Here is a 27,121-nt window from a genome sequence, read left to right as displayed (position 1 = left end):
TATGGTTCACTGGTTTATGGCTTGGGGGTAAAAACTGTTGAGAAGCCTTTTTGTCCTAGACTTGGCACTCCGGTACCGCTTGCCATGCGGTAGTAGAGAGATCAGGCTGTGACTGGGGTGGCTGTGGTCTTTCTTTACAGCTTAGCCCCAGTGATGTATTGGGCCGTACGCACAACCCTTTGTAGTGCCTTGCGGTCGGAGGCCGAGCAATTGCTGTACAAGGCAGTGATGCTCTCGATGTTGCAGCTGTAGAACCTTTTGAGGATCTCAGGACCCATGCCATATCTTTTCAGTTTCCTGAGGGGGAATAGGCTTTGTCGTGCCCTCTTCACAACTGTCTTGGTGTGTTTGGACCATTCTAGTTTGTTGTTGATGTGGACACCGAGGAACTTGAAGCTCTAAACTTGCTCCACTACAGGCCTGTCGATGAGAATGGGGGCGTGCTCGCTCCTTTTCCTGTAGTCCACAATTTTATTCTTGTTACATTGAGGGATAGGCTGTTATTCGGGGACCACCTGGCCAGGTGTCTGACCTCCTCCCTATAGGCTGTCTCGTCGTTGTCAGTGATCAGGTCTACCACTGTTGTGTCATCAGCAAACTTAATGATGGTGTTGGAGTCGTGCCTGGCCATGCAGTCATGGGTGAACGGGGAGTACAGGAGGGTACTGAGCACGCACCCTTGTGGAGCTTCAGTGTTGAGGATCAGCGTGGCAGATGTGTTGCTACCTACCCTCACCACCTGGGGGCGGCCCGTCAGGAAGTCCAGGATCCAGTTGGAGAGGGAGGTGTTTAGTCCCAGGATCCTTAGCTTAGTGATAAGCTTTGGTGTTGAACGCTGAGCTGTAGTCAATGAACAGCATTCTCACATAAAAGTAGGTGTTCCTTTTGTTCAGGTGGGAAAGGGCAGTGTGGATTACAATAGAGATTGCATCATCTGTAGATCTGTTTGGGCAGTATGAAATTGGAGTGGGTCTAGGGTTTCTGGGATAATGGTGTTGATGTGAGCCATTACCAACCTTTCAATGCACTTTATGGCCATGGATGTGAGTGCTACGGGTCTGTAGTCATTTAGGCAGGTTGCCTTTGTGTTCTTGCGCACAGGGACTATGGTGGTCTGCTTAAAACATGTTGGTATTACGGACAGGGACATGTTGAAAATGTCAGTGAAGACACCTGCCAGTTGATCAGCACATGCCCGGAGCACACGTCCTCGTAAACCCTCCCCGCAGCCTTGTGTATTTTGACCTGTTTAAAGGTCTTACTCACATCAGCTATGGAGAGCGTGATCACACAGTTGTCCGGAACAGCTGATGCACTCATGCATGCCTCAGTGTTGCTTGCCTCGAAGCGAGCATAGAAGTGATTTAGCTCGTCTGGTAGGCTCAGGTCACTGGGCAGCTAGCGGCTGTGCTTCCCTTTGTAGTCTGTAATAGTTTGCAAGCCCTGTCACATAAGACGAGCGTCAGAGCCGGTGTAGTATGATTCAATCTAAGTCCTGTATTGACGCTTTGCCGGTATGATGGTTCGTCGCAGGACATAGCAGGATTTCTTGTAAACTTCCGGGTTAGAGTCCCGCACCTTGAAAGCGGCAGCTCTACCCTTTAGCTCAGTGCGAATGTTGCCTGTAATCCATGGCTTCTGGTTGGGGTATGTAAGTACATTCACTGTGGGGACAACGTCCTCAATGCAATTATTGATAAAGCCAGTGACTGATGTGGTGTACTCCTCAATTCGATCGAAGAATTCCGGAACATGTTCCAGTCTGTGATAGCAAAACAGTCCTGTAGCTTAGCATCTGCATCACCTGACCACTTTTTTATAGACCGAGTCACTGGTGCTACCTGCTTTCATTTTTGCTCGTAAGCAGGAGGATAGAGTTGTGGTCGGATTTACCAAATGGAGGGCGAGGGAGAGCTTTGGACACATTTCTGTGTGTGGAGTACAGGTGATATCGAATTTTATTCCCTCTGGTTGCACATTTAACATGTTGATAGAGATTAGGTAGAACTGATTTAAGTTTCCCTGCATTAAAGTCTCCGGCCACTAGGAGCACTGCCTCTGGGTGAGTGGTTTCCTGTTTGCTTATTTCCTTATACAGCTGTGAGTGCGGTCTTAGTGCCAGCATCTGTCTGTGGTGGTAAATAAACAGCCACGAAAAGTATAGCTGAAAACTCTAGGCAAGTAGTGTGGCCTACAATTTATCACAATATACTCTACTTCAGGCGAGCAAAATCTAGAGCCACCAGATGCAACCCTAAATCTGTAAACATAGGCACCCTCAGACTTTATCCTGACCAACTTGCCCTCCAAATGCACCTCTGCTGTTTTCAATCAGGATCTCAGCTATCACTGCCTCATTGCCTGCATTCGCTATGGGTCCGCGGTCAAACGACAACCCCTCATTGTCAAACACTTCTGCGAGCAAGCCTTTCTAATCGGCCTGGCCCGGGTATCCTGGAAGGATATTGACCTCATCCCGTCAGTCGAGGATGCCTGGTCGTTATTTAACAAGTAATTTCCTCAACATCTTAAATAAATATGCCCCTTTCAAATAATGTAGAACTAAGAACAGAAATAGCCCTTGGTTCACTCCAGACCTGACTGCCCTCGACCAGGACAAAAACAACCTGTCACGTTCTGCACTAGCATCAAATAGTCCCCGCAATATGCAACTTTCAGGGAAGTCAGGAACCAATACACGCAGTCAGTCAGGAAAGCAAAGGCTAGCTATTTCAAACAGAAATTTGCATTCTGTAGCTCGAACTCCAAAAAGGTTTTAGGACACAAGTCCATGGAGAATAAGAGCACCTACTCCCAGCTGCCCACTGCACTGAGGCGAGGTAACACTGTTACCACCGAAAAATCCACGATAATCGATAAGCATCTCTACACGGCTGGCCATGCTTTCCTCCTGGCAAACCCAACCCCGGCCAACAGCTCCGCAACCCCCGCAGCTACTTGCCCAAGCCTCCCCAGCTTCCCCTTCATCCAAATCCAGATAGCAGAAGTTCAGAAAGCACTGCAAAACCTGGACCCGTACAAATCAGCTGGGCTAGACAATCTGGACCCTCTATTTCTGAAACTATGCGCCGCCATTGTCACAACCCCTATTACCAGCCTGTTCAACCTCTCGTATCGTCTGAGATCCCCAAGGATTGGAAAGGTGCCACGGTCATCCCCCTCTTCAAAGGGGGAGACACCCTGGACCCAAACTGTTACAGACCTATATCCATCCTGCCCTGCCCCCCTAAAGTCGTCGAAAGCCAAGTTAACAAACAGATAACCATTTCAAATCCTACCATACCTTCTCCGCTGTGCAATCCGGTTTCCGAGCTGGTCACGGGTGCACCTCAGCCACGCTCAAGGTACTAAACGATATCATAACCGCCATCGATAAAAGACAATACTGTGCAGCAGTCTTTATCGACCTGACCAAGGCTTTCGACTCTGTCAATCACCGTATTCTTATCGGCGGACTCAACAGCCTTGGTTTCTCAAATGACTGCCTCGCCTGGTTCACCAACTACTTCTCAGACAAAGTCCAGTGTGTCAAATTGGAGGGCCTGTTGTCCGGACCTCTGGCAGTCTCCATGGGGGTAGCACAGAGTTCAACCATTCGCTGCACGCACCCGCCCGACTAGCATCACTACTCTGACGGTTCTGACTTAGAATATGTGGACAACTACAAATACCTAAGTGTCTGGCTAGACTGTAAACTCTCCTTCCAGGCTCATATTAAACATCTTCAATCCAAAATTAAAATCTAGAATCGGCATCCTATTTCGCAAAAAAAAATCCTCCTTCACTCACGCCACCATACATACCCTCGTAAAACTGACCATCCTACCGATCCTCGACTTGAGCGATCTCATCTACAAAAATAGCTTAAAATATTATACTCGGCAAACTGGATGCTGTGCATAGCCCATCTGTAAATAGCCCACCCAATCTACCTCATCCCCATATTTATTTACTTTTCTGCTCTTGCACACCAGTATTTGTACTTGCACATAATCTGCTCATTATTCACTCGTATTAATTTGCTAAATTGTAATTATGCCGCTACTATGGCCTATTTATTGCCTTACCTCCTCATGCCATTTGCACACACTGTACAGAGACTTTCTTTTTTTTCTATTGTGTTATTGAATGTACGCTTGTTTATTCCATGTGTAACTCTGTTGTTGTTTGTGTCACACTGCTTTGCTTTATCTTGGCCAGGTCGTGTGAAGGGCTCCACAATGTCTGTACACCAGTCACTCCCTACTTTTCCCATTGGGGGAGGAGTATGGCAGTGTCTGAAACTATTGTATGTCCCCTCTGAGGTTCCCCTTATCTTGATTTAGTATATGACATAAAAGGCTCACTGTCTTTTCTGATCTTGTCCAGGAGGGGGTGTATTTGAGATATGATATATTGATATATGCCATTGGATGAGGTAATGTTTTGGTCCTAAGTGGTACCAAGAACGAGAAGTAGAACCTTGTCTAAGAGAGCAAACTGAACAATAATTTATAGCTAATGCTGTCTGGCTATGAGATACTCCTCTCTCAAGTAAAATGCCCTTTGTAATGTTCCTAAGATCTATTATTCGTCATGTTAGTTGAGATGGGTGTGTCTTGGCTATAAATGATACTAAGATCTGTTTTGTAAGCACTCTCAGATAATTCATTTATAGACACTGAATTGATCTGAGAGTCACAGGGCTATGGTGAAGCTCATATATGATTAAAGATGGACTTTATAATATACTCTGACTTTGTGTATATTTTCCAGTGATCAGATTAACATTCACATTTTGGGAAAATAAATATAAAAAATGTAACTATTTGTGAGAAGATGTAATGTGATGTTAGACTTCTAAATGAGAGAATACATTTTCATATGAAGTCAACCACGTGAGCACAGACATGTAAATCATGTCTGTGCTCCCCCCAGAGGGCTTACATAGGACTGGTTACGAAATTTACATTAGAGACCAAGCAGGCAGATGGTGTGAACAGGACGACACGAATCGTTAAGAAATCTAAAAAACTAAAAGACCAGACATGCGTGCCCAAGCTGAAATGGTTACTACTCTACATGCCAGCGTGAGGTATCAGAATGGCTAGACAAACTTTCACGAGTGAAAAAGATGAAGACAATACAGGAATATTCATTCTGCAACTGTTTAAGTACTTTAGTCTGGTAAATGCGACCGATAAAAACCGGGAGGTACTCTGAAAGGGAAATGCTCTTAAGAATGGATCTATCAAATGACAGACTGATCTCTGGTCGACTTTGTCGAATCCCCAGACGGATCGAGTGTTTTCAACCAAGAGACTTCAAAGACATACACACGTAAATATGTAAACTCAGCAAAAAGAGAAACGTCCCCTTTTCAGGACCCTGTCTTTCAAAGATAACCTGTACAAATCCAAGTAACTTCACAGATCTTCATTGTAAAGGGTTTAAACACAGTTTCCAATGCTTGTTCAATGAAACATAAACAATTAATGAACATGCACCTGTGAAACGGTCAGTAAGACACTAACAACCAAAAGAAAGATGCCCAGGGTCCCTGCTCATCTGCGTGAACGTGCCTTAGGCATGCTGCAAGGAGGCATGAGGACTGTAGATGTGGACAGGGCAATAAACTGCAATGTCCGTACTGTGAGACGCCTAAGACAACGCCACAGGGAGACAGAACGGACAGCTGATCATCCTTGTAGTAGCAGACCACGTGTAACACCTGCACAAGATCGGTACATCCGAACGTCACACCTGCGGGACAGGTACAGGATGGCAACAACAACTGCCCGAGTTACACCAGGAACGCACAATCCCTCCATCAGTGCACAGACTGTCTGCAATAGGATGATAGAGGAAGGACTGAGAGCTTGTAGGCCTGTTGTAAGGCAGGTCCTCCTCATGCCATTTGCACACACTGTACAGACTTTCTTTTTTTCCTATTGTGTTATTGAATGTACGCTTGTTTATTCCATGTGTAACTCTGTTGTTGTTTGTGTCACACTGCTTTGCTTTATCTTGGCCAGGTCGCAGTTGTAAATGAGAACTTGTTCTCAACTAGCTTACCTGGTGAAATAAAGATTAAATCAAATTGAAAAAATGCACAACTTGTAATAAATGGTGTGGAAATTGGTTGGTGACTAACCTCCTTGGAGTAACCCTGGATTGTAAACTGTCATTGTCAAAACATGTTGATACAACAGTAGCTAAGATAGGGAGACGTCTGTCCATAATAAAGTGCTGCATTCTTAACAGCACTATCAACAAGGCAGGTCCTACAGGCTCTAGGTTTGTCACTCCTGGACTACTGTTCAGTAGTGTGGTCAGGTGCCACAAGAGGGACCTCGGAAAATTACAATTGACTCAGAACAGGGCAGTTGGCCCTTGGATGTACACGGAGAGCCAACACGTAAATCTCTCATGGCTCACTACTTGTTTTTGTAAGTGTTGACATGCTGAATGCACAGAGTCGTCTGTTTAAACTACTTGCACACAGCTCAGACACCCACGCATACCCCACAAGACATGCCACCAGAGGTCTCTTCACAGTCCCCAAGTCCCGAACAGACTACGGGAGGAGCAGGGTACTACATAGAGGCATGGCTATATGGGAACATTATTCCACATCAGGTAACTGATGCAAGCAGTAGAATCAGATTTATTTTAAGAACTAGATACATTTACACATTATGGAACAGCGGGGACTGAAGAGACAGGAACACACACAAATGATAATACATGCACTCTACACACGTACATATGGATTTTGTATTGTAGATATGTGGTAGTAGAGTAGTGGTCTGAGGGAACACACTTCATGTGTTGTGAAAAGTGTTATGAAATGTAATGTCAAGTAATATCTTAAATTGTAAAACTGCCTTATTGTTGCTGGACCCCAGGAAGAGTAGCTGGTGCTCAGACACCCACGCATACCCCACAAGACATGCCACCAGAGGTCTCTTCACAGTCCCCAAGTCCCGAACAGACTACAGGAGGAGCAGGGTACTACATAGAGGCATGGCTATATGGGAACATTATTCCACATCAGGTAACTGATGATAACAGCTAATGAGGATCCGTAATAAAACACAAATAAAGAAATTAAGCAAAAGCGTATTGATGGGTTGTCACTAGGTTGTACTCACTGGCGTTGTCCAGTTTCTGACAGATGATGTCATAAGGTGACTGCAGGTGCGTCACCATGGCAGCGAAGGTGTCTCCCAGTCCCTGGGTCAGAGGGTCAGGTGGCTGTGCCTCCATGTTCTCGTTCTTACCACCCGACTGGCGGCGGAAGTTTTCCAGGGACGCACTCACCAGGGAGTCTGGCGCAGAGGGGGAATAGCAACTAAATATTAAAACAAACTGGAGAAAACCTTTACCTTGTAAACTCAAAAAGAAACATCCTCTCACTGTCGACTGCGTTTCTTTTCAGCAAATTTAACATGTGCAAATATTTGTATGAACATAAGATTAAACAACAGACAAACTGAACAAGTTCCACAGACATGTGACTAACAGAAATTGAATAATGTGCCCCTGAACAAGGGGGGATTGAGAGCCGGGCTCCTCGCTGGCCATGGTAGAACACAGACATTCCTGTCTTGCAGGAAATCATGCACAGAACGAGCAGTATGGCTGGTGGCATTGTCATGCTAGAGGGTCATGTCAGGATGAGCCTGCAGGAAGGGTACCACATGAGGGAGGAGGATGTCTTCCCTGTAATGCACAGCGTTGAGATTGCCTGCAATGACAACAAGCTCAGCCCGATGATGCTGTGACACACTGCCCCAAACCATGACGGACCCTCCACATCGATCCCGCTCCAGAGTACAGGCCTCGGTGTAACGCTCATTCCTTCGACGATAAACGCAAATCTGACCATCACCCCTGGTGAGACAAAACCGCTACTCGTCAGTGAAGAGCACTTTTTGCCAGTCCTGTCTGGTCCAGCGACGATGGGTTTGTGCCCATAGGCAACGTTGTTGCCGGTGATGTTCATTGAGGACCTGCCTTACAATAGGCCTACAAGCCCTCAGTCCAGCCTCTTTCAGCCTATTGCGGACAGTCTGTGCACTGATGGAGGGATTGTGCTTTCCTGGTGTAACACGGGCAGTTGTTGCCATCCTGTACCTGTCCCGCAGGTGTGATGTTCGGATGTAACGATCCTGTGCAGGTGTTGTTACACGTGGTCTGCCATTGCGAGGACGATCAGCTGTCTATCCTGTCTCCCTGTAGCGCTGTCTTAGGCGTCTCACAGTACGGCCACATCTGCAGTCCTCATGCCTCCTTGCAGCATGCCTAAGGCACGTTCATGCAGATGAGCAGGGACCCTGGGCATCTTTCTTTTGGTATTTTTTCAGAGTCATTAGAAAGGCCTCTTTAGTGTCCTAAGTTTTCATAACTGTGACCTTAATTGCCAACCGTCTGTAAACTGTTAGTGTCTTAATGACCGTTCCACAGGTGCATGTTCATTAATTGTTTATGGTTCATTGAACAAGCATGGGAAACAGTGTTTAAACCCTTTACAATGAAGATCTGTGAAGTTATTGGGTTTTCACAAATTAACTTTGAAAGACAGGGTCCTGAAAAGGGGATGCTTCTTTTTTTGCTGAGTTTAGTATAAGACAACATATTTCAGCAGGAATTTGAATCAGAATCCAATTATTATTATGGAACTTGGAAAAACTGTTGCAAAATGGTGACAAAATAAAATGGACACTGCTCACCAACGTCCTGTTCTGCGCGTTTCTTATTGACGTCCTCCCTCACAGCATAACCTTGGTCCATGAGGAAAGTGCTCAGCTGTTTTCCTTTCAGAGAAAGATAAGGTGTTTACATGGCAGACATGAAGACAGACAACGTGAAAAGCACTTCAATAGTCATACAAAGGACAATAGACATAAAAAGGGGAGTATGGTTACTATATTATAGTGTTAGTCAGTTAAGCATTCAGCGATACAAACATGAAAAATAAAATTATGACAGAAAAAACATCCATATAGTTCAAAGCGACACTTTGTAGGACAAATTACGCTGTATACGGACGGAGAGCTGTACTCCAATAGGAGCGCCCAAAAAGATGCTCAAGGTTCCTAAAACTATTCATGCTTAGGTTTATTATGGAGATTTAAATGTGGTGATTCAGTCTTTCACCTTCTATTATTCACTGTAGCCAACTGACCATAGCCTTCCTGTGATACAGTACCGATAGGAGTCAGCAAGATGTCCACTGCGTAGGTGCGGTCATTCTCCTGTGTGTCCACCACAGTGAGTGTCAGGCTCTTTCCAGCCACCAGCTGTCTCACAGCCATGCAACACACCCCCATCCAGCTGTCAGTCACCGGTGTTATACCGGCGACGCTGCACTCCAAAGCCTGCAAGAAAAAGCTTGTGGTAAATAAACGTGAACAAGTGCAATTCATCAAGAATAAATACGCATTTGAAATAAAATAGGGCAGGAAATATTTGGGCATTGAATATTACTCCTTGGAAACTTCACCCCTTGACTTTTTCCACATTGTTACTTTTCAGCCTTATTCTAAAATTGATTTTAAAAATTCCCTCAATCTACACACAATAACCTATATCAATGAAGCATAAACATTTTTTGGTAAATGTATTAAAAATAAAACAAATACCACATTTACATAAGTATTCAGACCCTTTACTCAGTACTTTGTCGAAGAACCATTGGCAGAGATTATAACCTCGAGTCTTCTTGGGTATGAAGCTACAAACTTGGCACACCTGTATTTGGGGAGTTTCTCCCATTCTTCTCTGCAGATCCTCTCAAGCTCTGTCACGTTGGATGGGGAGAGTCGCTGCACAGCTATTTTAAGGTCTCTCCAGAGATGTTGGGTTCAAGTCCGGGCTCTGGCTGGGCCACTCAAGGACATTCAGAGACATGTCCTGAAGCCACTCCTGCGTTGTCTTGGCTGTGTGCTTAGCGTCATTGTCCTGTTGGAAGGTGAACCTTCACCCCAGTCTGAAGTTCTGAGCGCTCTGGATCAGGAACCTTCACCCCAGTCTGATAACCTGCTCAGGACTTCAAAGATCTCTCTGTACTTTGCTCTGTTCATCTTCGCCTTGATCCTGACTAGTCTCCCATGCCCTGCCACAGATAAACATCCCCACAGCATGATGCAGCCACCACCATGCTTCACCGTAGGGATGGTGTCAGGTTTCCTACAGACGTGACACTTGGCATTCAGGCCAAAGAGTTCAATCTTGGTTTCATCATACCAGAGAATCTGGTTTCTCTTGGTCTGAGAGTCTTTAGGTGCCTTTTGCCAAACCCCAACTGGGCTGTCACATGCTTTTTACTGAGGAGTGGCTTCCGTCTGCCCACTCTACCATAAAGGCTTAATTGGTGGAGTGCTGCAGAGATGGGAGAACCTTCAGAAGGTTCTCCCATCTCCACAGAGGAACTCTAGAGCTCTGTCAGAGTGACCATCGGGTTCTTGGTCACCTCCCTGACCAAAGCCCTTCTCCCCCGATTGCGCAGTTGGCCGGGCAGCCATCTCAAAACTTCTTTCATTTAAGAACCGAGGCCACTGTGTGCTTGGGGACGTTCAATGCTGCAGTAATGTTTTGGCACCCTTCCCCAGATCTGTGCCTCAACACAATCCTGTCTTGGAGCTCTAAGGACAATCCATTCAACCTAATTTCGTGTTTTTTGCTCTGACATGCACAGTCAACTGTGGGACCTTAAAAAGACAGGTGTGTGCCTTTCCAAATCATATGAATTTACCAGAGGTAGACTCCAATCAAGTTGTAGAAACATCTCAAAGATGATCAATGAAAACAGGATGCACCTAAGCTCTTGTATACAGCCTTCGAAAAGTAGTCAGACCCCTTGACTTTTTCCATTTTATAACGGCCTTATTCTAAAATGTATTAAATAAAACAATTTCCTCAGCAATCTGCACACAATACCCCAACATTTCCAACAAGTCAGTTTGTCAAATTAGAGCTACCCCCGTCAACTGTAAGTGCTATTATTGTGAAGTGGAAATGTCTAGGAGCAACAACGGCTCAGCCGTGAAGTGGTAGGCCACACAAGCTCCCAGAACGGGACAGACTAGTGCTGAAGCACATAGCTAGTAAAAAACATCTGTCCTCAGTTGCGACACTCACTACAGAGTTCCAAACTGCCTCTGGAAGCAACGTCAGCACAAGAACTGTTCATCTAGAGCTTCATTAAATGGGTTTCCATGGCCAAGCAGCCACACACAAGCCAAAGATCACCAGGCGCAATGCCAAGTTTCGGCTGGAGTGGTGTAAAGCTCGCCGCCATTGGACTCAAATCTGGGTTTGGTGGAAGCCAGGAGAACTCTACTTCTCAAAGAACTGAGGTGAATTTTCACAATGAACTCACACATGGTGGAATGGGTTCAATGCTGGCAGCGAGGGGCTTGATCCGATCCAGTGTCACATCTTCTTCGTTTCCAAAGTCAATGTAGAGAACTTTAGCATTTCCATCATCTGCAGCTACAGACTGGACAACACCTCTGTACCAGTTCTAGAGAGGGAGATAAGCAAAGGATTAGATAGAGGCTTTAAAAATCCATACTAAGTAGTATTTTCACAACTGCATTTTTTCTAATTTTCCTCAGTGTTCTCTTTCATCACCTGATCCAAGGAGTATTTGACGGCACAGACCTCTCCGGTGTCGGGCTTGTAGTCTGTCCCTAGCGAGCCACCGTTGGTCTTCTGCAGTTCCACAGTAACGGCTCTCAGAGCCTCAACCAGCTCTGGGCTTTGGACGTGAATGAAAAACCTACCAGGGCTATGCAGCTCCACCACAGACACCTTAAGCCACAGACAACCAGGAGGAGAGAAGACTTCATCCGAGTAGACAAACACAATGAGACTCAACATACTACATTAATAATGTTGGCCTATGTACCTACAGGACAATCGTTATTGTGTGGGTGGAACATTAAGGTATGTTGGATTAGTTTGTACACCTGTGCATTGTTCTAACATCAGACATCGCCATAGCATATTTTATAAACATGCATAAAAAATAAGATAAGTCATTCATTCTGCCTCTTAAATTCTTTCAACGGTGACCTCTTAGGTCAGACTTTTTCCCAGACCTAAACATGACCTCAGGAGGACATTAAAGGAGCTGGCCAGAGCACAAACCTGAATTTCCATTCCTTTGGTGATGTCATTCTTACGGAGGTCCCGCAGGTACACTCGCTGGGAGCAAGTCACATTACCGTTGTTCACCTGCAAACGCCAGGTAACTGTGTTACAGATCTCAAAATAATGTTCTCCTCAGTTGACTGGTCACATGTACTAATAAATTCCATACAGTTGCCTGTCAAATATATAGTCAGCCTTGCACAATGTAGAAGAAGAAAAGAAACTTAGTTCACATGTATATTTGCTTGATTTACTAACACACAGGAACAAGAAAGAAAATGGTCTGGACAAAATTACTCATTTACTGTGTAATTTCACGTGGTAAAAATTGCGTTTGAAAAAAGAAAAACAAACATTTTGCTCCACATTGTAAAGTGCAAGGGTGCCAATATCTTTGACCTCAACTGTACAAGTACATGAACTACAAAGTGAAAGGTTCAACAAATTGTATGAGGGGTAGGAATGGGCGGATTTCTCCATTCCCTTCTCTGGCCATTGTAATAGTAAGCTCAACGTTGAAAAATGTCTCAGTCCCTGGAGCAAAAACGTTGTGCTACTATACCAACCCTACTATACCAACCCTACCCTATTATACCAACTTAACCCTAGCATACAAACCCTACAATATTATACCAACCTGGCCCTACCATACCAACCCTACAATATAATACCAACCTGACCCTAACATACCAACCTTACCCGACTATACCAACCCTACACTATTATACCAACCTGACCCTACCATACCAACCTACTATACCAACCATCCAACCCAACCCTATTATACCAACCGGACCCTATTATACCAACCCGACCCTACTACACCAACCCGACCCTATTAAACCAACCCTAACATTCCAACCTGACCCTACCATTCCAACCCTACTACACCAACCCGACCCTACTACACCAACCCAACCCTATTAAACCAACCTGACCCTACCATACCAACCTGACCCTACTACACCAACCCGACCCTATTATACCAACCCGACCCTACTATACCAACCCGACCCTACTATACCAACCCTACCCTACCAACGCTACCAACCCTACCCAACCAACCTGACCCTACAAACCCAACTATACCAACCCGACCCTACACTATTATACCAACCTGACCCTACCATACCAACCATCCAACCCAACCCTATTATACCAACCTAACCCTATTATACCAACCTGACCCTATTATACCAACCTGACCCTATTATACCAACCCGACCCTATTATACCAACCCGACCCTATTATACCAACCTGACCCTATTATACCAACCTGACCAACCCTAACATTCCAACCTGACCCTACCATACCAACCCTACTACACCAACCCGACCCTACTACACCAACCCGACCCTATTAAACCAACATGCCACTACTATACCAACCTGGCCCTACCATACCAACCGGACCCCATTATACCAACCGGACCCTATTATACCAACCCGACCCTATTATACCAACCTGACCCTACCATACCAACCCTACTACACCAACCCGACCCTATTAAACCAACATGCCACTACTATACCAACCTGGCCCTACCATACCAACCGGACCCTATTATACCAACCCTAGCATACCAACCCTACCCTATATGTTAAAAACATCCTAATGATTGATTCTGTACTTAGTTTAAAATGTTTCTTCGACCGGTAATATAACTTTGAAGTTTTTGTCCGATATAACGCTGACCAGAATGATCGTTTGGAAATGTATACCAAACGCGCTAACAAAAGAAGGTATTCGGACAGAAATAAAGGACATTTTAGAACAAAACAAACATTTGTGGACCTGGGATTCCTGGAGTGCTTTCTGATGTAGATCAAAGGTAAGGGAATATTTATCATGTAATTTCATGTTTATGTTGACGTCAACATGGCAGCTATTGTGACAAATATTTCTGAGCGCCGTCTCAGATTATTGCATGGCTGGCTTATTCCGTAAAGTGTTTTTGAAATCAGACACAGCGGTTGCATTAAAGAGATGTATATAACTTATACTCATCATAAATGTAGATGATAATACTTCTGTTGAATGATGTGCCTATGCAAAAATCACTGGATGTTTTTGGAACTAGTGAATGTAACTCATATTTTGATAAATATGAACTTTATCAAACAAAACATACATGTATTGTGCAACATGAAGTCCTATGAGTGTCATCTGTTGAAGATCAAAGGTTAGTGATTCATTTTATCTTTATTTCTGCTTTTTGAAACTCCTCTTTGGCTGGGAAAAAAATTGCTTTGTTTTTCTGTGGCTATGTGGTGACCTAACAATTGTTTGCTGTGTTTTTGCTGTAAAGCATATTTGAAAACCGGACACTGTGGTGGGATTAACAACGAGAAAAGCTTTAAAATGGTATGCGATACATGTATGTTTGAGGAATGTTAATTATGAGATTTTTGATGTTTTGAAAATGGCGCCCTATACTTTGACTGGCTGTTGTCAAATCGCTCCCGTTAATGGGATTGCAGCCATAAGAAGTTAATGTATGAAAGTTACATATTTCTAAAAAATATTAGTTTATTTCGCGTGCTGCCTTTTCAGCGGAATGTTGTCGAGGGAACCCCTGCCCTAGAAAGGTTCAATTAAATTCTGGGCAAAAATGGCAAACTCAGCTCAATCATTCATTGAATCAGATGGCTCATTCATAACAAATTGATACTGCCAACTACTTTCATGATTTTTCCATTGGCAAGATTAGCAAACATCAAATCAAATCAAATTAGCAAACATGCCAGCAACAAACACTTACACTAAACATCCAAGCATAACTGATCAAATTATGAAAGATAAGCATTGTTATTTTGAATTCTGTAAAGCGAGTGTGGAAGAGGTGAAAAAATGAATGTTGCATATCAACAATGACAAGCCACCGGGGTCTGACAACTTGGATGGAAAATTACTGAGGATAACAGAAGAAGATATAGCCACTCCTATTGGCCATATCTTCCATCTAAGCCTACTAGAAAGTGTGTGCCCTCTGGCCTGGAGGAAAGCAAAAGTAATTCCGCTACCCAAGAATAGTAAACGCCCCCTTTACTGGCTCAAATAGCGGACCAATCACCCTGTTACCAAACCTTGGTAAACTTTTGGAAAAAAACTGGTGTTTGACCAGATACAATGCTATTTCACAGACTTTCAGCACACTGATAGGGAAGGACATTCAACAAGCACACGAGCGTTGCAAAATAAATGTACACATACATGTTATTCAATCATTGCACCTACACTGCTCGCGAGCGTCAGCAAGCTTCTGCGTGGCCAGGCACTAAAAATTGAACTTGGTTCTATTTGTGACCCTCAACACGCTGCAAGTCCTCCTCTCCCATCTCCTCATTGGTTTTTAGGAGCATATACCCACGTGCCAGTCCCCAAATTAATATAATTGGTTCAGAGTTTGTTTTGAAATTTCAACCTGCGTGTCCTGATCGTGTCTGGTGTGGATGAACAAAATCAACTTGCGCGGTTTGGTCAGCATGTTACACAGGTGACCGATGATTGGCTGAGAGAAATTGATAAAAGATTGTGGGAGCTGTTTTGTAAAGACTTCAGTGCGGCTTTTGACATTATCGATCTGCTGATGGAAAAACTTGTTATGGCTTGACACCCCCTGCTATATTGTGGACAAAGAGTTACCTGTAACAGAAAAAGGAGGATGTTCTTTAATGGAAGCCTCTCCAACATAATCCAGATAGAGTCAGGAATTCCCCAGGGCAGCTGGCTAGGACCCAAATTTTTGTTAAATCTTTACTAATGACATGGCACTTGCCTTCAGTAAAGCCAGTGTGGCTATGTACGTTGATGACTCAACACTACCCACTTCAGCAAGTGAAATTCCTGCAACACTGAACTTCTTTGGGGTAGTTGGGGTAGGGGGCGGTATTTTGACTTCCGGATGAAAAGCGTGCCCAATGTAAACTGACTGCAACGCAGGCCCAGAAGCTAGGGTATTGGTAGATTTGCATAGAAAACACTAAAGTTTATAAAACTGTTAAAAAAACATCTGAGTATAACAGAACTGAAATGGCAGGCGAAACCCCGAGGACAAACCATTCCCCCAAAAAATAAAAATAAATCTGCCTTTCACTGATTTCAATGGCTGGCACTTTTATAATAGGGCGAAAACGTACCCGATTGCAGTTCCTAGGGCTTCCACTAGATGTCAACCGTCTTTAGAAAGAATTTCAGGCTGGTTTTTGGAAAAATGAGCCAGAAAATGTAGTTTTTCTAGGTAGCCCCCATTTTGGCTGTAGTGTTTTCAGACAACGATTCTCAGTCTTATATTTTATCACTTCTTTGTGTATTAGGGTACCTAAGGTTTGATTATAAACGTTGATTGACTTGTTTGGATAAGTTTATTGCTAACGTTTGGGATTCATTTTATATGCATTTTGAAGGGGGGAAACCGAGTGGATTATTGACTGAAGCGCGCCAGCTAAACTGAGTTTTTATGGATATAAATAAGGCCTTTATCGAACAAAAGGACCATTTGTAATGTAACTGGGACCTTTGAGTGCCAACAGAATAAGAACTACAAAGGTAAGGCATACATTATATCACTATTTCTGACTTTCGTGTCGCAACTCCCTGGTTGAAAATGATTTGTTATGCATTTGTGTGCTGGCCGCTGTCCTCAGATAATCGCATGATTTGCTTTCGCCGTAAAGCCTTTTTGAAATCTGACACGGCGGCTGGATTAACAACAAGTTAAGCTTTATTTTGATGTATTGCACTTGTGATTTCATGAAGGTTTAATATTTATAGTAACTCATTTGAATTTGACGCTCTGCAATTTCACAGGAAGGTGTCGAAATGGTAATGGCCCACTGATCCACAAGAATTAACAAAGAGCTGCAGTTAGTTTCAGAATGGGTGGCAAGAAATAAGTTAGTCCTAAATACAATAAAAGTATTGTATTTGGGACAAATCATTCACTAAAACCTAAACTAAACTTGTAATAAATGGTGTGGAAATTGAGGAAGTTTGTGACTAAACTGCTCTGAGTAACCCTGGATTATAAACTGTCATGGTCCAAACATGTTGCTACAGCAGTAGCTAAATTGGGGAGAAGTCTGTCCATAACAAAGCGCTGCTCTGCCTTTTTTAACAACACTATCAACAAGGAAGGTCCTACAGGCGCTAGTTTTGTCGCACATGGACTACTGTTCAGTCGTGTGGTCAGGTGCCACAAAAAAGGACTTCGGAAAATTGCAATTGGCTCAGAACAGGGTGGCACAGTACTACATAGAGGCATGGCTACATGGAACTCTATTCCACAGTACTACATAGAGGCATGGCTACATGGAACTCTATTCCACAGTACTACATAGAGGCATGACTACATGGAACTCTATTCCACAGTACTACATAGAGGCATGACTACATGGAACTCTATTCCACATCAGGTAACTGATGAAAGCAGTAGAATCAGATTTAAAATACAGATAAATATACACCTTATGGAACAGCGGGAACTGTGAAGAGACAGGCACATAATACATAACACAAGCACTCTACACACACTTGCACATGGATGTTGTATTGTAAATATGTGGTTGTGGAATGGTGGCCTGAGGGAAGACACTGAATGTGTTGGGTAAGGTGTGAAATGTAATGTCATGTAGTATTTTAAACTGTATGTAACTGTCTTATGTTGCTGGACTCCAGGAATAGTAGCTCAAGGCAGCAGTTAAATGGGGATCCATAATAAGTACAAATACAAAAAGGAAATATATATATATATATATTTTTTTAAATGTTTAAGTTGAAATACACTTACTAGCCTCCCGGCTCTCTCATCGCGCACCAGCGACTCCTGTGGCGGGCCGGGCGCAGTGCGTGCTAGCCAAGGTTGCCAGGTGCACGGTGTTTCCTCCGACAAATTGGTGTCGGGTTGGATCCGGGTTGGATGCGCGCTGTGTTAAGAAACAGTGCGGCTTGGTTGGGTTGTGTATCGGAGGACGCATGACTTTCAACCTTAGTCTCTCCCGAGCCCGTACGGGAGTTGTAGCGGTGAGACAAGATAGTAGCTACTAAAAACAATTGGATACCACGAAATTGGTGAGAAAGAGGTAAAAATTATTATTTTTTCATAAATAAAGAAACACTTACTAACTCGTATCAGCTCCATTAATATTCCTTTAACAGCCTCACTGTAGTAAGCAGTGCTCTATTCTGGCCCTCACTCTAATTTTCTAAGCAACTCGAGTCAAAGCAGTAGTGATGTGCAGTTTGAAAATGATTCTTTAGAGCAGGATTAATATGCTCTCCTCTGGCTCAGTGGCTCCGGAGATGTGCTCTAACCACCAACTGTATAAGTATGCAGAGATAGATCATGCTGCAGGAAGCAAAGAGAAGAAAACTACATGTTTAGAATTGATAATTGATCGCATGGTGCAAGAATGAATGCAATTAATTGATTATTATCAATGGAAATAGCTTTGTAGAACAAAAACACACAGCTCGTCTCAAATTTCAACTCGACAATGAATCATTTGGGGGGTGGTCTGCTGCAGTTTGGCACAATATCGTTTGCAATCTCCCTCGCATCAGTCAAGCAATTGCATTCCGCCAATAGTCATTCTCAATCGAGGAGTTTATCAGTATCGGTCTAGCTCTGCTCTGTAGCATGATTGAAATGTGATTTTCCGCTTCAGCCAACATATGCAGTATCAAGGAATTATCTTATTTGAATGCCTGTCAATCACAAATTGTGACGGCCCTGAATTTTTCTGAACAGTCTCAGTGCTTCTCCTTCCAATAGGGGGCTTTCCCTTTAATTCCCAATTAAATAGCCAGCATCAGCTGCGCAAAAGTGGGGTTGTGATGGAGACGTGAATGAGGATGTGTTCAACCCTCAGTTCCGAAGCTTCTCTATTCCGTTTGTTTTGTTGCCGTTAAACGTGTGTTTTGTAGCCTAATAGAGTTTACCCAGGATCGGATCCACTCTTTGCGTCCGTGGACTACACCTCTCTGTTCTTCGTGGCCTTTCTCCGCTGGAGATCTGTTGGCGGATTGGATTGTCTGACTACAACCTTTGTGTGTACGGTATTTCATTTGTTTTGATGTGATGTATACTGTGATGATTTATGTAGTTAGTTGTAGTTGAGGACTTAGTAAGAGTTGATACGCTTTAAAGTTGTGTGGTAAAATAATTGTTATTTTGTTTGTATGATTAAATACTGGGTTTACGCTACACTGAATGAACAGACAAACATTGCGTGACAAAAGTCACTTGAGTTCACTGAACTCCTTTACCGGGCTGGACTCTTTTTAGGCCCGAGGTACAGGACATTTCTGGAGGAACCAGAACTCATTGTGATATTATTATATGTGTGTGTAATCATTGATGTTGCTAATACAACCCACGCAAAATAATATAGTTGTTTTTGAAGTTCTTTCCAATGTTTTAAGGGTTTATGAAAAGTTTATTTTCATCCTGACTTTTACATAAGTCCTTTGTATTGGTGTAGACTTGACGGACCAGATGGGACTCACTCCCAAACCAAAAGGAGAAACCAATGTTTTCTCTGGTAGGCACAACCTACCTGGCACCCCTATAAATAATAACCTCAAGTCAAAACCGTTACAAAATTTACATTGTTTGAAGCACACTTATAAGTCTGTCACAAATGACAGCTCCAAAAAGCCCCCTATATTGAACGAGAGGCTTGTAGAAACATGATTATTTTGAGTTTTTAGTTCATCGTTCACCAGTAGGGGGTCCTACATGCTCTGGGCATTACTGAAACAAATTAATCAAAAGATTTATTTTGACTGAACAAGTTCAAAAGATTGAGTCAGTAAAAAGAGCCAAACTTCACATCACTACAGAGTAGGGCATCAGGAATTTGGCCAATTTAAACAAGTGTGGTTTTTCACCACAGCATCTCAACACAGAAGAAATGATACCTTGGAGTCTGACAGGTTCTGCCCATTTCCCATCGGTGAAGCTGGGATTTCCTTTGGCTTATCACTTTTTGAGATGAAGGGTGTAAAAATAAAAAAAAGGGGGAAAAAGGTGCATTTTAGAAGCTTTTTAAAGGGACAATCTGTAGTTCAAAACAACAAAGCAAACACCCCACCACTGATTTGGTAATAAGCTGAGATCAATATTATAGTTCTCACCATGTTTAAAGGCTATACTGTGTTCATTTACAATTACATTGTCCAAACAATGGATTCATAAAAAAATGCTTATATTTTGGGTTCTGATGGAGTATGTTAAACTAAGTAATTTTCTTCAAGAATCAATGGTTATATCACTCATTTAAAAGTCCAGAAATGGATGTAGCAGTCACATACTGCCCCTTTAAGCTCAACATGAAGTAAAAAATGAAGCAAAAAGATGGGTTAAAGTTGCCTGCCCAGCACTAAAACATCAAATTCAACAATTCACCTTTGATTGAGCCAACATAAACCATGATTAGTTAGATATTCACCTTGTGGGAGTATCTGGGGTACTGGGCTTGCACATGTGCCTGTGTGCATTCCAGTCCTCTGACTGGCAAGCCACTGAGCAGTAGCAGGTCTTCTTGCAGCGCGTACAGCGAAGGTTACCTGGAAAAGATGAAGGTTTATTCAATTCTAGCCCAGGTTATAGACATCGATCAATAGCATCCAACAACTGGCTTTAATGATTTGTTGTGCACTGATTTAAGGAATGCGGATTTAATAAGAGAATGTCTACCGATTATGGATACACCTTCCAATGCGGGACACGTGCTGCTAAACAGGTAGTAATTTGAGTGCGAGTTAACATGAAAGCTTCTCCTATGTTATACACTGTAACAGTATTCCTGTTCACAGTATGCCGTAGAACAAGACAAACAAAGTGATGCATCAATGAGAAATTAGCAGGGAAATAAGACCAACCTTGCTGACTGCAGTAGTTGCACAACTTAACAGTGAATGGGGGCATAGAGGCTGTTTTCTACAAGGGAAAATAACAGATGTTACACAGGTTGTCACTGCCTTTCAGGCAGGCCTTACATTTGAGAGATAGAAAATGTATATTACAATTGAAAAATAAATGCATACCATAGAGCCGTTTGTGAGTACAGTGGTTTCTTTTCGGCTGGCCTCGGCTTTGACAAAGAAAATAATTATCATTATTTACATGCTAAATTAGGGTGTTAGGTGACGCAACAAACAATGGACGCCATGCGAGAATTCGACAAAAAACAGCAGTCAAATAAATGTAAAAATACAAATCATTTGAAAACTTGCATGTGAATATGACGTAATAATTGAACACGTTCATTAATGTTTTACGTAGTTATTACACATTGATTACAGTTTCACTCGTATTTCATATGTCACAATGATACCTATGCTATGATGCTGGTAAAGTTGTCTCACGCACCTACAGTACTGGTCATAAAAAAAAAGCTAGCTAGCTCATGGATGAGAACAATGTTCTTCCCCAAAAACATAGCAAAACGACAATCTGTTTCAGTAGCTATAGTTAGCTAGGTGTCACCTAAAATAACCCAAATTTATAAGACAGTTCTTAGTTGATTAATGGTGGTCGCACCCATCTATGTGAAGCTAGCCACAATAAGGATTAGCCACAATAGTGGACTTTGAAGTTAGCCTTCAAAATAAAAGTATTTCTATTCATTTACATCACTGTCAAACTTGTATTTTGAAGGCAAACTGCAAATTATATTATTGTGCCTAATCCTTATTGTGGCTAGCTTCACAGCGCAGTCCGGTCGAGCCTCACGAGCCAGATGAAGCTAGCTGGCTACTTGTAACGTTAGCTTTGGGCAACAGGGTTAAGTAGCTGGCTAGTTATTTATTTTCATGAAATTGAAGTTCAATTTCAATAAGCGAACAAGTGGCAACCTTGCTAATACTTACTCACAAGGATTCCTAAATCATTGCTAAGAATAATGAAAATGGCTGCAGTTTCTACTGGCCATTGTTTTCAGGCTGGCTGTATTGGTGCTAGCTAGGTACCGAGCCAAAGCTAGCTACCCCAGAAGTCCAACAAATGATGCTTTATTACAAACGTGGTATTGTAAACACATCGTTCGTGGCCGGTGTTTGCTTGTTTGCACAGCTTTGACTGTGCTACTGTATATTTTTTGACACGCAAAGACCCAATCGGCGTTCCATAGTATGTCGTGAAGCTAATAGCAGTGACGCTATTACTGTAACTCCGGTAGGGCAACATCTGAAAAATAGCGCACTTGGTAGAGTGTAACGGTGCTCGACCAGTCGGCGAAAGCCAACATCACCCACGACAGAGAACGGTTGATTGTCAGGCAATGAATTCCATTATCTTGGCTTTAACGTATTTCGCCTTTGAGGTGTCTCGCTGAAATTGTCTTACTCTTACAAATGACTGCTCGACTTGTTGACTGCTCGATCCACACAACAGACATTGTGGGCTAGGTTAGGAATGCTGTGTTGCGCAACATTTTACGTGGCGTCATTACGCCATGTACCTACGTTATATAGGTATGCATGGTAGCTTTTTAACGTCGGCGTTAACTTATGGCTGCAGGGGCAGTACTGAGTAGCTTGGATGAAAGGTGCCCATATAAAACTGTTTGAATGATGTCTGTGAGTATAACAGAACTCATATTGGCAGGCAAAATCCTGAGTTGAAATCAAAACAGGAAGTCAGAAATCTGAGCTTGTATGTATTCAGAGTCCCCAATGAAATCCCCTTGAGATGTGAATGATGTTGCACTGCCTAGGGGTTCCACTAGATTAGAGGTCGACCGATTATGATTTCTCAACGCCAATACCGATTATTGGAGGACCATAAAAGCCGATACCGATAATTGGAGGACCATAAAAGCAGATACCGATTAAATCGGACAATTAATTTATTTATTTGTAATAATGACAATTACAACAATACTGAATGAAAACTTATTTTAACTTAATATAATACATCAATAAAATCTATTTAGCCTCAAGTAAATAATGAAACATGTTCAATTTGGTTTAAATAATGCAAAAACAAAGTGTTGGGGAAGAAAGTAAAAGGGCAATATGTTCCATGTAAAATATGTGTCATTTAAGAAAGCTAACGTTTCAGTTCCTTGCTCAGAACATGAGAACATATGAAAGCTGGTGGTTCCTTTTAACATGAGTCTTCAATATTCCCAGGTAAGAAGTTTTAGGTTGTAGTTATTATAGGAATTATAGGACTATTTCGCTATACAACATCTGTATTTCATTAACTTTTGACTATTGGATGTTCTTATAGGCACTTTAGTATTGCCAGTGTAACAGCATTGCTTCCGTGCCTCTCCTCGCTCCTCCCTGGGCTCGAAACAGCAACACAACGACACTTAGCGCGCGCTAACTAGCTAGCCATTTCACTTTGGTTACACAAGCCTCATCTCGGGAGTTGATAGGCTTGAAGTCATAAACAGCGCAATGCTTGACGCACAACGAAGAGCTGCTGGCAAAACGCACTGTGCTGTTTGAATGAATGTTTACACACCTGCTTCTGCCTACCAACGCTCAGTCAGATACTTGTATGCTCAGTCAGATTATATGCAACGCAGGACACGCTAGATAAACTAGTAATATCATCAACCATGTGTAGTTAACTAGTGATTATGATTGATAGTTTTTTTATAAGAAAAGTTTAATGCTAGCTAGAAACTTACCTTGGTTTACTGCATTCGCGTAACTCCTTGTGGAGTGCAACGAGAGAGAGGCAGGTCGTTATTGCGTTGCACTAGTTAACTGTAAGGTTGCAAGATTGGATCCCCCGAGCTGACAAGGTGAAAATCTATCGTTCTGCCCCTGAAAAAGGCAGTTAACCCACCGTTCCTAGGCCATCATTGAAAATAAGAATGTGTTCTTAACTGACTTGCCTAATTAAATAAAGATTAAATAAGTGTAAAAATATATATTTACAAAATTGGTAAATCGAGCGCACAAAAATACAGATTTCTGATGGTTATGAAAACTTGAAATCGGCCCTAATTAAATCGACCATTCTGATTAATCGGTCGACCTCTACACTAGATGTCAACCATCAATAGAAATTATAATGATGTCTATGATGTTGTGGGAGTGAATGTGAGGGCAGAATATATCAGATGTCCATCAAGCACCCATTTTGTGATCTCACTTTTTCCTCATGGTAGTCACTTGCGTTCCATTGCTCACGAAGACAAGAAGGAGTACTCCGGTTGGAACTTTATTGAAGCTATATGTTAAAAACATACTAATGATTGATTCTGTACTTAATTTAAAATGTTCCTTCGACCGGTAATATAACTTTTTGAATTTTCTCCGATATAACGCTGACCAGAATTAGAGTTTGGAGATGTATACCAAACGCTCTAACAAAAGAAGGTATTTGGACATAAATAACAGACATTTTCGAACAAAACAAACATTTGTGGACCTGGGATTCCTGGAGTGCTTTCTGATGTAGATCATCAAAGGTAAGGGAATATTTATCATGTAATTTCTTGTTTATGTTGACGCCATCTTTGCGGCTGTGGTGTTTTTACTTTTGAGCGCCGTCTCAGATTATTGCATGCGTTTCTTTTTCCGTAAAGTTTTTTTGAAATCTGACCCAGCGGTTGCATTAAGGAGAGGTATATCTATAATTCCATGTGTATAACTATATTATCATCTACATTTATGATGAGTATTTCTGTTGAATCGATGTGGCTATGCAAAATCACTTGATGTTTTTGGAACTAGTGAATCTAACGCGCCAATGTAAACTCAGATTTTGATAAATATGAACTTTATCAAACAAAACATACATGTATTGTGCAACATGAAGTCCTATGAGTGTCATCTGATGAAGATAATTCAAGGTTAGTGATTAATTCTCTTTATTTCTGTTTTTTGTGAAGGCTACATTTTGCTGGAAAATGGCTGTGCTTATTGTGGTTTGGTGGAGACCTAACATAATCGTTTGTAGTGCTTTCGCTGAAAAGCCTATTTGAAATCGGACACTTTGGTGGGATTAACAACTAAAATAGATTTTAAATGATATAAGACACATGTATGTTTTAGGAATTGTAATTAGGAGATTTGTGGTTTGAATTTTGGCGCCCTCTATTTTCACTGGTAGTTGTCACATCGATCCCGGTATCAGGATTTCAGCCATAACAGGGTAAACTAGACACCAACCGATGTTGGATTTTTTATCTAATATTGTCCGATTCCGATGTTCACCGATATATCGTGCATCCCTACTGACTAGGGATTAACATTGACCAGTCTGCAACCTTTTTGACCTTTTCCAATCACTTGAAAATAAGATCTCAGCAATGTTAAGTCGTATCCGCATGAAATAAAGTGTTCTGCGTTCCCGAGAAGCTTCTCTATAGCATGGAATCCAAAGTATAATACCAGAACCATAATATAATTTTGACCCCTAACACCCTACCTAATAAAATCACTACAGTATTCATAAGACATTCAGCATGACCATTATGAATATCAAGCAGCCATTACAGTTAAATAAATCCAGGAGCTGTATTTCAAAATGACATTTTCACTAATCAACTATCATTTGACACATTGCATAGCACATTCATACAAATACCATCCCCGTTGGAGCTCGCTAGAGGCCGGTCTGGTGTTGGGCCAGGGGCCCTTGGGGTTGCAGTGGCACCTGCTGGGCTGGTTGACGGCCTCCTCAAAGGCATGTTGGGTTGCATCACGTTTTGGAAAGATCCACGGTTCATGATCATGCTGTCAAACCTAAATCAAAGAGCATATTAAAACAGTCTTAGCTAGGTTGTTGAAACATTACCATATCACTACAAGATTGATTTGGCACTTCGTTTGCGAGCAACCATGTAGATAGCCAAGTTGTTTGACGAATGACTACTAGCTAGCCAACTGGTGGTGAACGTAGTTATTTTCCTCTCCTATCATCGTGGCAAGTTAAATGTGCCTTCGAAATATAGCTAGCAAGATGTGTCCCAATATAACTAGCTAGTTAAGTGACCTTGAGTTTGCACCATATCATTGGAAGACAACTCTTCAATTAGTCTAGCTATCCAATCACTAGTTAACTTTCTAGTAAATTAACTATTTAGCCATCTCCTGTAACGTTAACTACTAACGAAATGAACTGGCAAACTCAGCGAGACGCTAGCCAATTATTTTGTAGCTAAACCCAAAGGCTGCATAAAAACTCATTGGAATATAAAGCCATTTATAGTGTAAACTTGAAAGACGTTAATTTTTCCAATGAGAACATAATTCTTTGTTATGTAATTTGGTGATAAATGTGAATGTACCTGTCTTTCACCGTCACACGCGGTGTTGTGCCTTTCCGTTTCTGATATCCACCCACGCGCTGGACTAGACAATGTCCACGCGCTGCGCTCCAAATTTTGCGCGTGCCAAATTGCTATTTTTTGTTCTACGTCTACATTGTCTATATACCAAAAAATATATATTTATTGGTTTTGTATTATACTTTTATGATGCTATTTAGATCATCTATGCACTCTAGAGCCCTTTTGTGAATTAAAGAGGCAATAGGGTAGACAAATTAATGGTGTTCGTTTTTCAAATGTGTCCTTTATTTTAACCTGTCCAGGTGAGATATTTGGGGCGTTCATGTGCTGTCGGAGTTATCGGAAGTTCGTAGTTCTGACTGTGAAGTTTCATTAGAACGACCCTCCAAATTGTAATTTCAAGTGGCAAACTGAGGAAATATTGTTTATGTTTCAAAATGTAAACTTGTGTTTTGTCTAAAGCATATTCATCGGTTGCACCTCTGTCGGTGCACGCGATACAATTGCAATCAGTCGATATAATTATCAAATATTATTAGAAATCAAGCGATATGAATCAAACAGTGGGGCGCCGCCGGTCAGAAGGTTCAAATCAACGTTTCACATCGTGGTGTAGATGTACTGTACTAACAATGACACAATAACGCGAGATCACATTTCCAGCACGCCGACACCCAGACCTCCCTTGCCCGCCAT

At 42.3% G+C, this 27,121-nt stretch overlaps 1 protein-coding gene across 3 annotated transcripts in view; it reads right to left on the bottom strand.

The window, feature by feature from the left end:
- The window catches only part of tdrd1 (tudor domain containing 1), a 76,487-nt gene extending 49,869 nt beyond the window's left edge, over nucleotides 1-26,618 (bottom strand). Inside the window, exons 1-12 of one of the 3 annotated variants that reach the window (XM_031805193.1) lie at nucleotides 26,423-26,618; nucleotides 25,720-25,877; nucleotides 21,213-21,259; nucleotides 21,048-21,105; nucleotides 20,615-20,732; nucleotides 20,085-20,148; nucleotides 12,160-12,246; nucleotides 11,641-11,820; nucleotides 11,387-11,530; nucleotides 9,191-9,383; nucleotides 8,736-8,819; nucleotides 7,155-7,331 (exon numbers count right to left, since the gene is read on the bottom strand). In XM_031805193.1, the coding sequence (XP_031661053.1) occupies nucleotides 7,155-7,331; nucleotides 8,736-8,819; nucleotides 9,191-9,383; nucleotides 11,387-11,530; nucleotides 11,641-11,820; nucleotides 12,160-12,246; nucleotides 20,085-20,148; nucleotides 20,615-20,732; nucleotides 21,048-21,105; nucleotides 21,213-21,259; nucleotides 25,720-25,867 (1,300 nt within the window). In that variant the 5' untranslated portion in view covers nucleotides 25,868-25,877; nucleotides 26,423-26,618. The remainder of the gene's footprint in view (nucleotides 1-7,154; nucleotides 7,332-8,735; nucleotides 8,820-9,190; nucleotides 9,384-11,386; nucleotides 11,531-11,640; nucleotides 11,821-12,159; nucleotides 12,247-20,084; nucleotides 20,149-20,614; nucleotides 20,733-21,047; nucleotides 21,106-21,212; nucleotides 21,260-25,719; nucleotides 25,878-26,422) is intronic. The other 2 variants (XM_031805192.1, XM_031805194.1) reach the window with 2 other exon arrangements.
- Between the last annotated feature and the right edge of the window lie 503 nt (nucleotides 26,619-27,121).

Source organism: Oncorhynchus kisutch, linkage group LG25, assembly GCF_002021735.2.
Source record: "Oncorhynchus kisutch isolate 150728-3 linkage group LG25, Okis_V2, whole genome shotgun sequence".
In the NCBI taxonomy this organism is placed as follows: Eukaryota; Metazoa; Chordata; class Actinopteri; order Salmoniformes; family Salmonidae; genus Oncorhynchus; species Oncorhynchus kisutch.
Note: the sequence above shows the minus strand (reverse complement) of the source record. Positions and strands in the feature narration are given on the sequence as shown.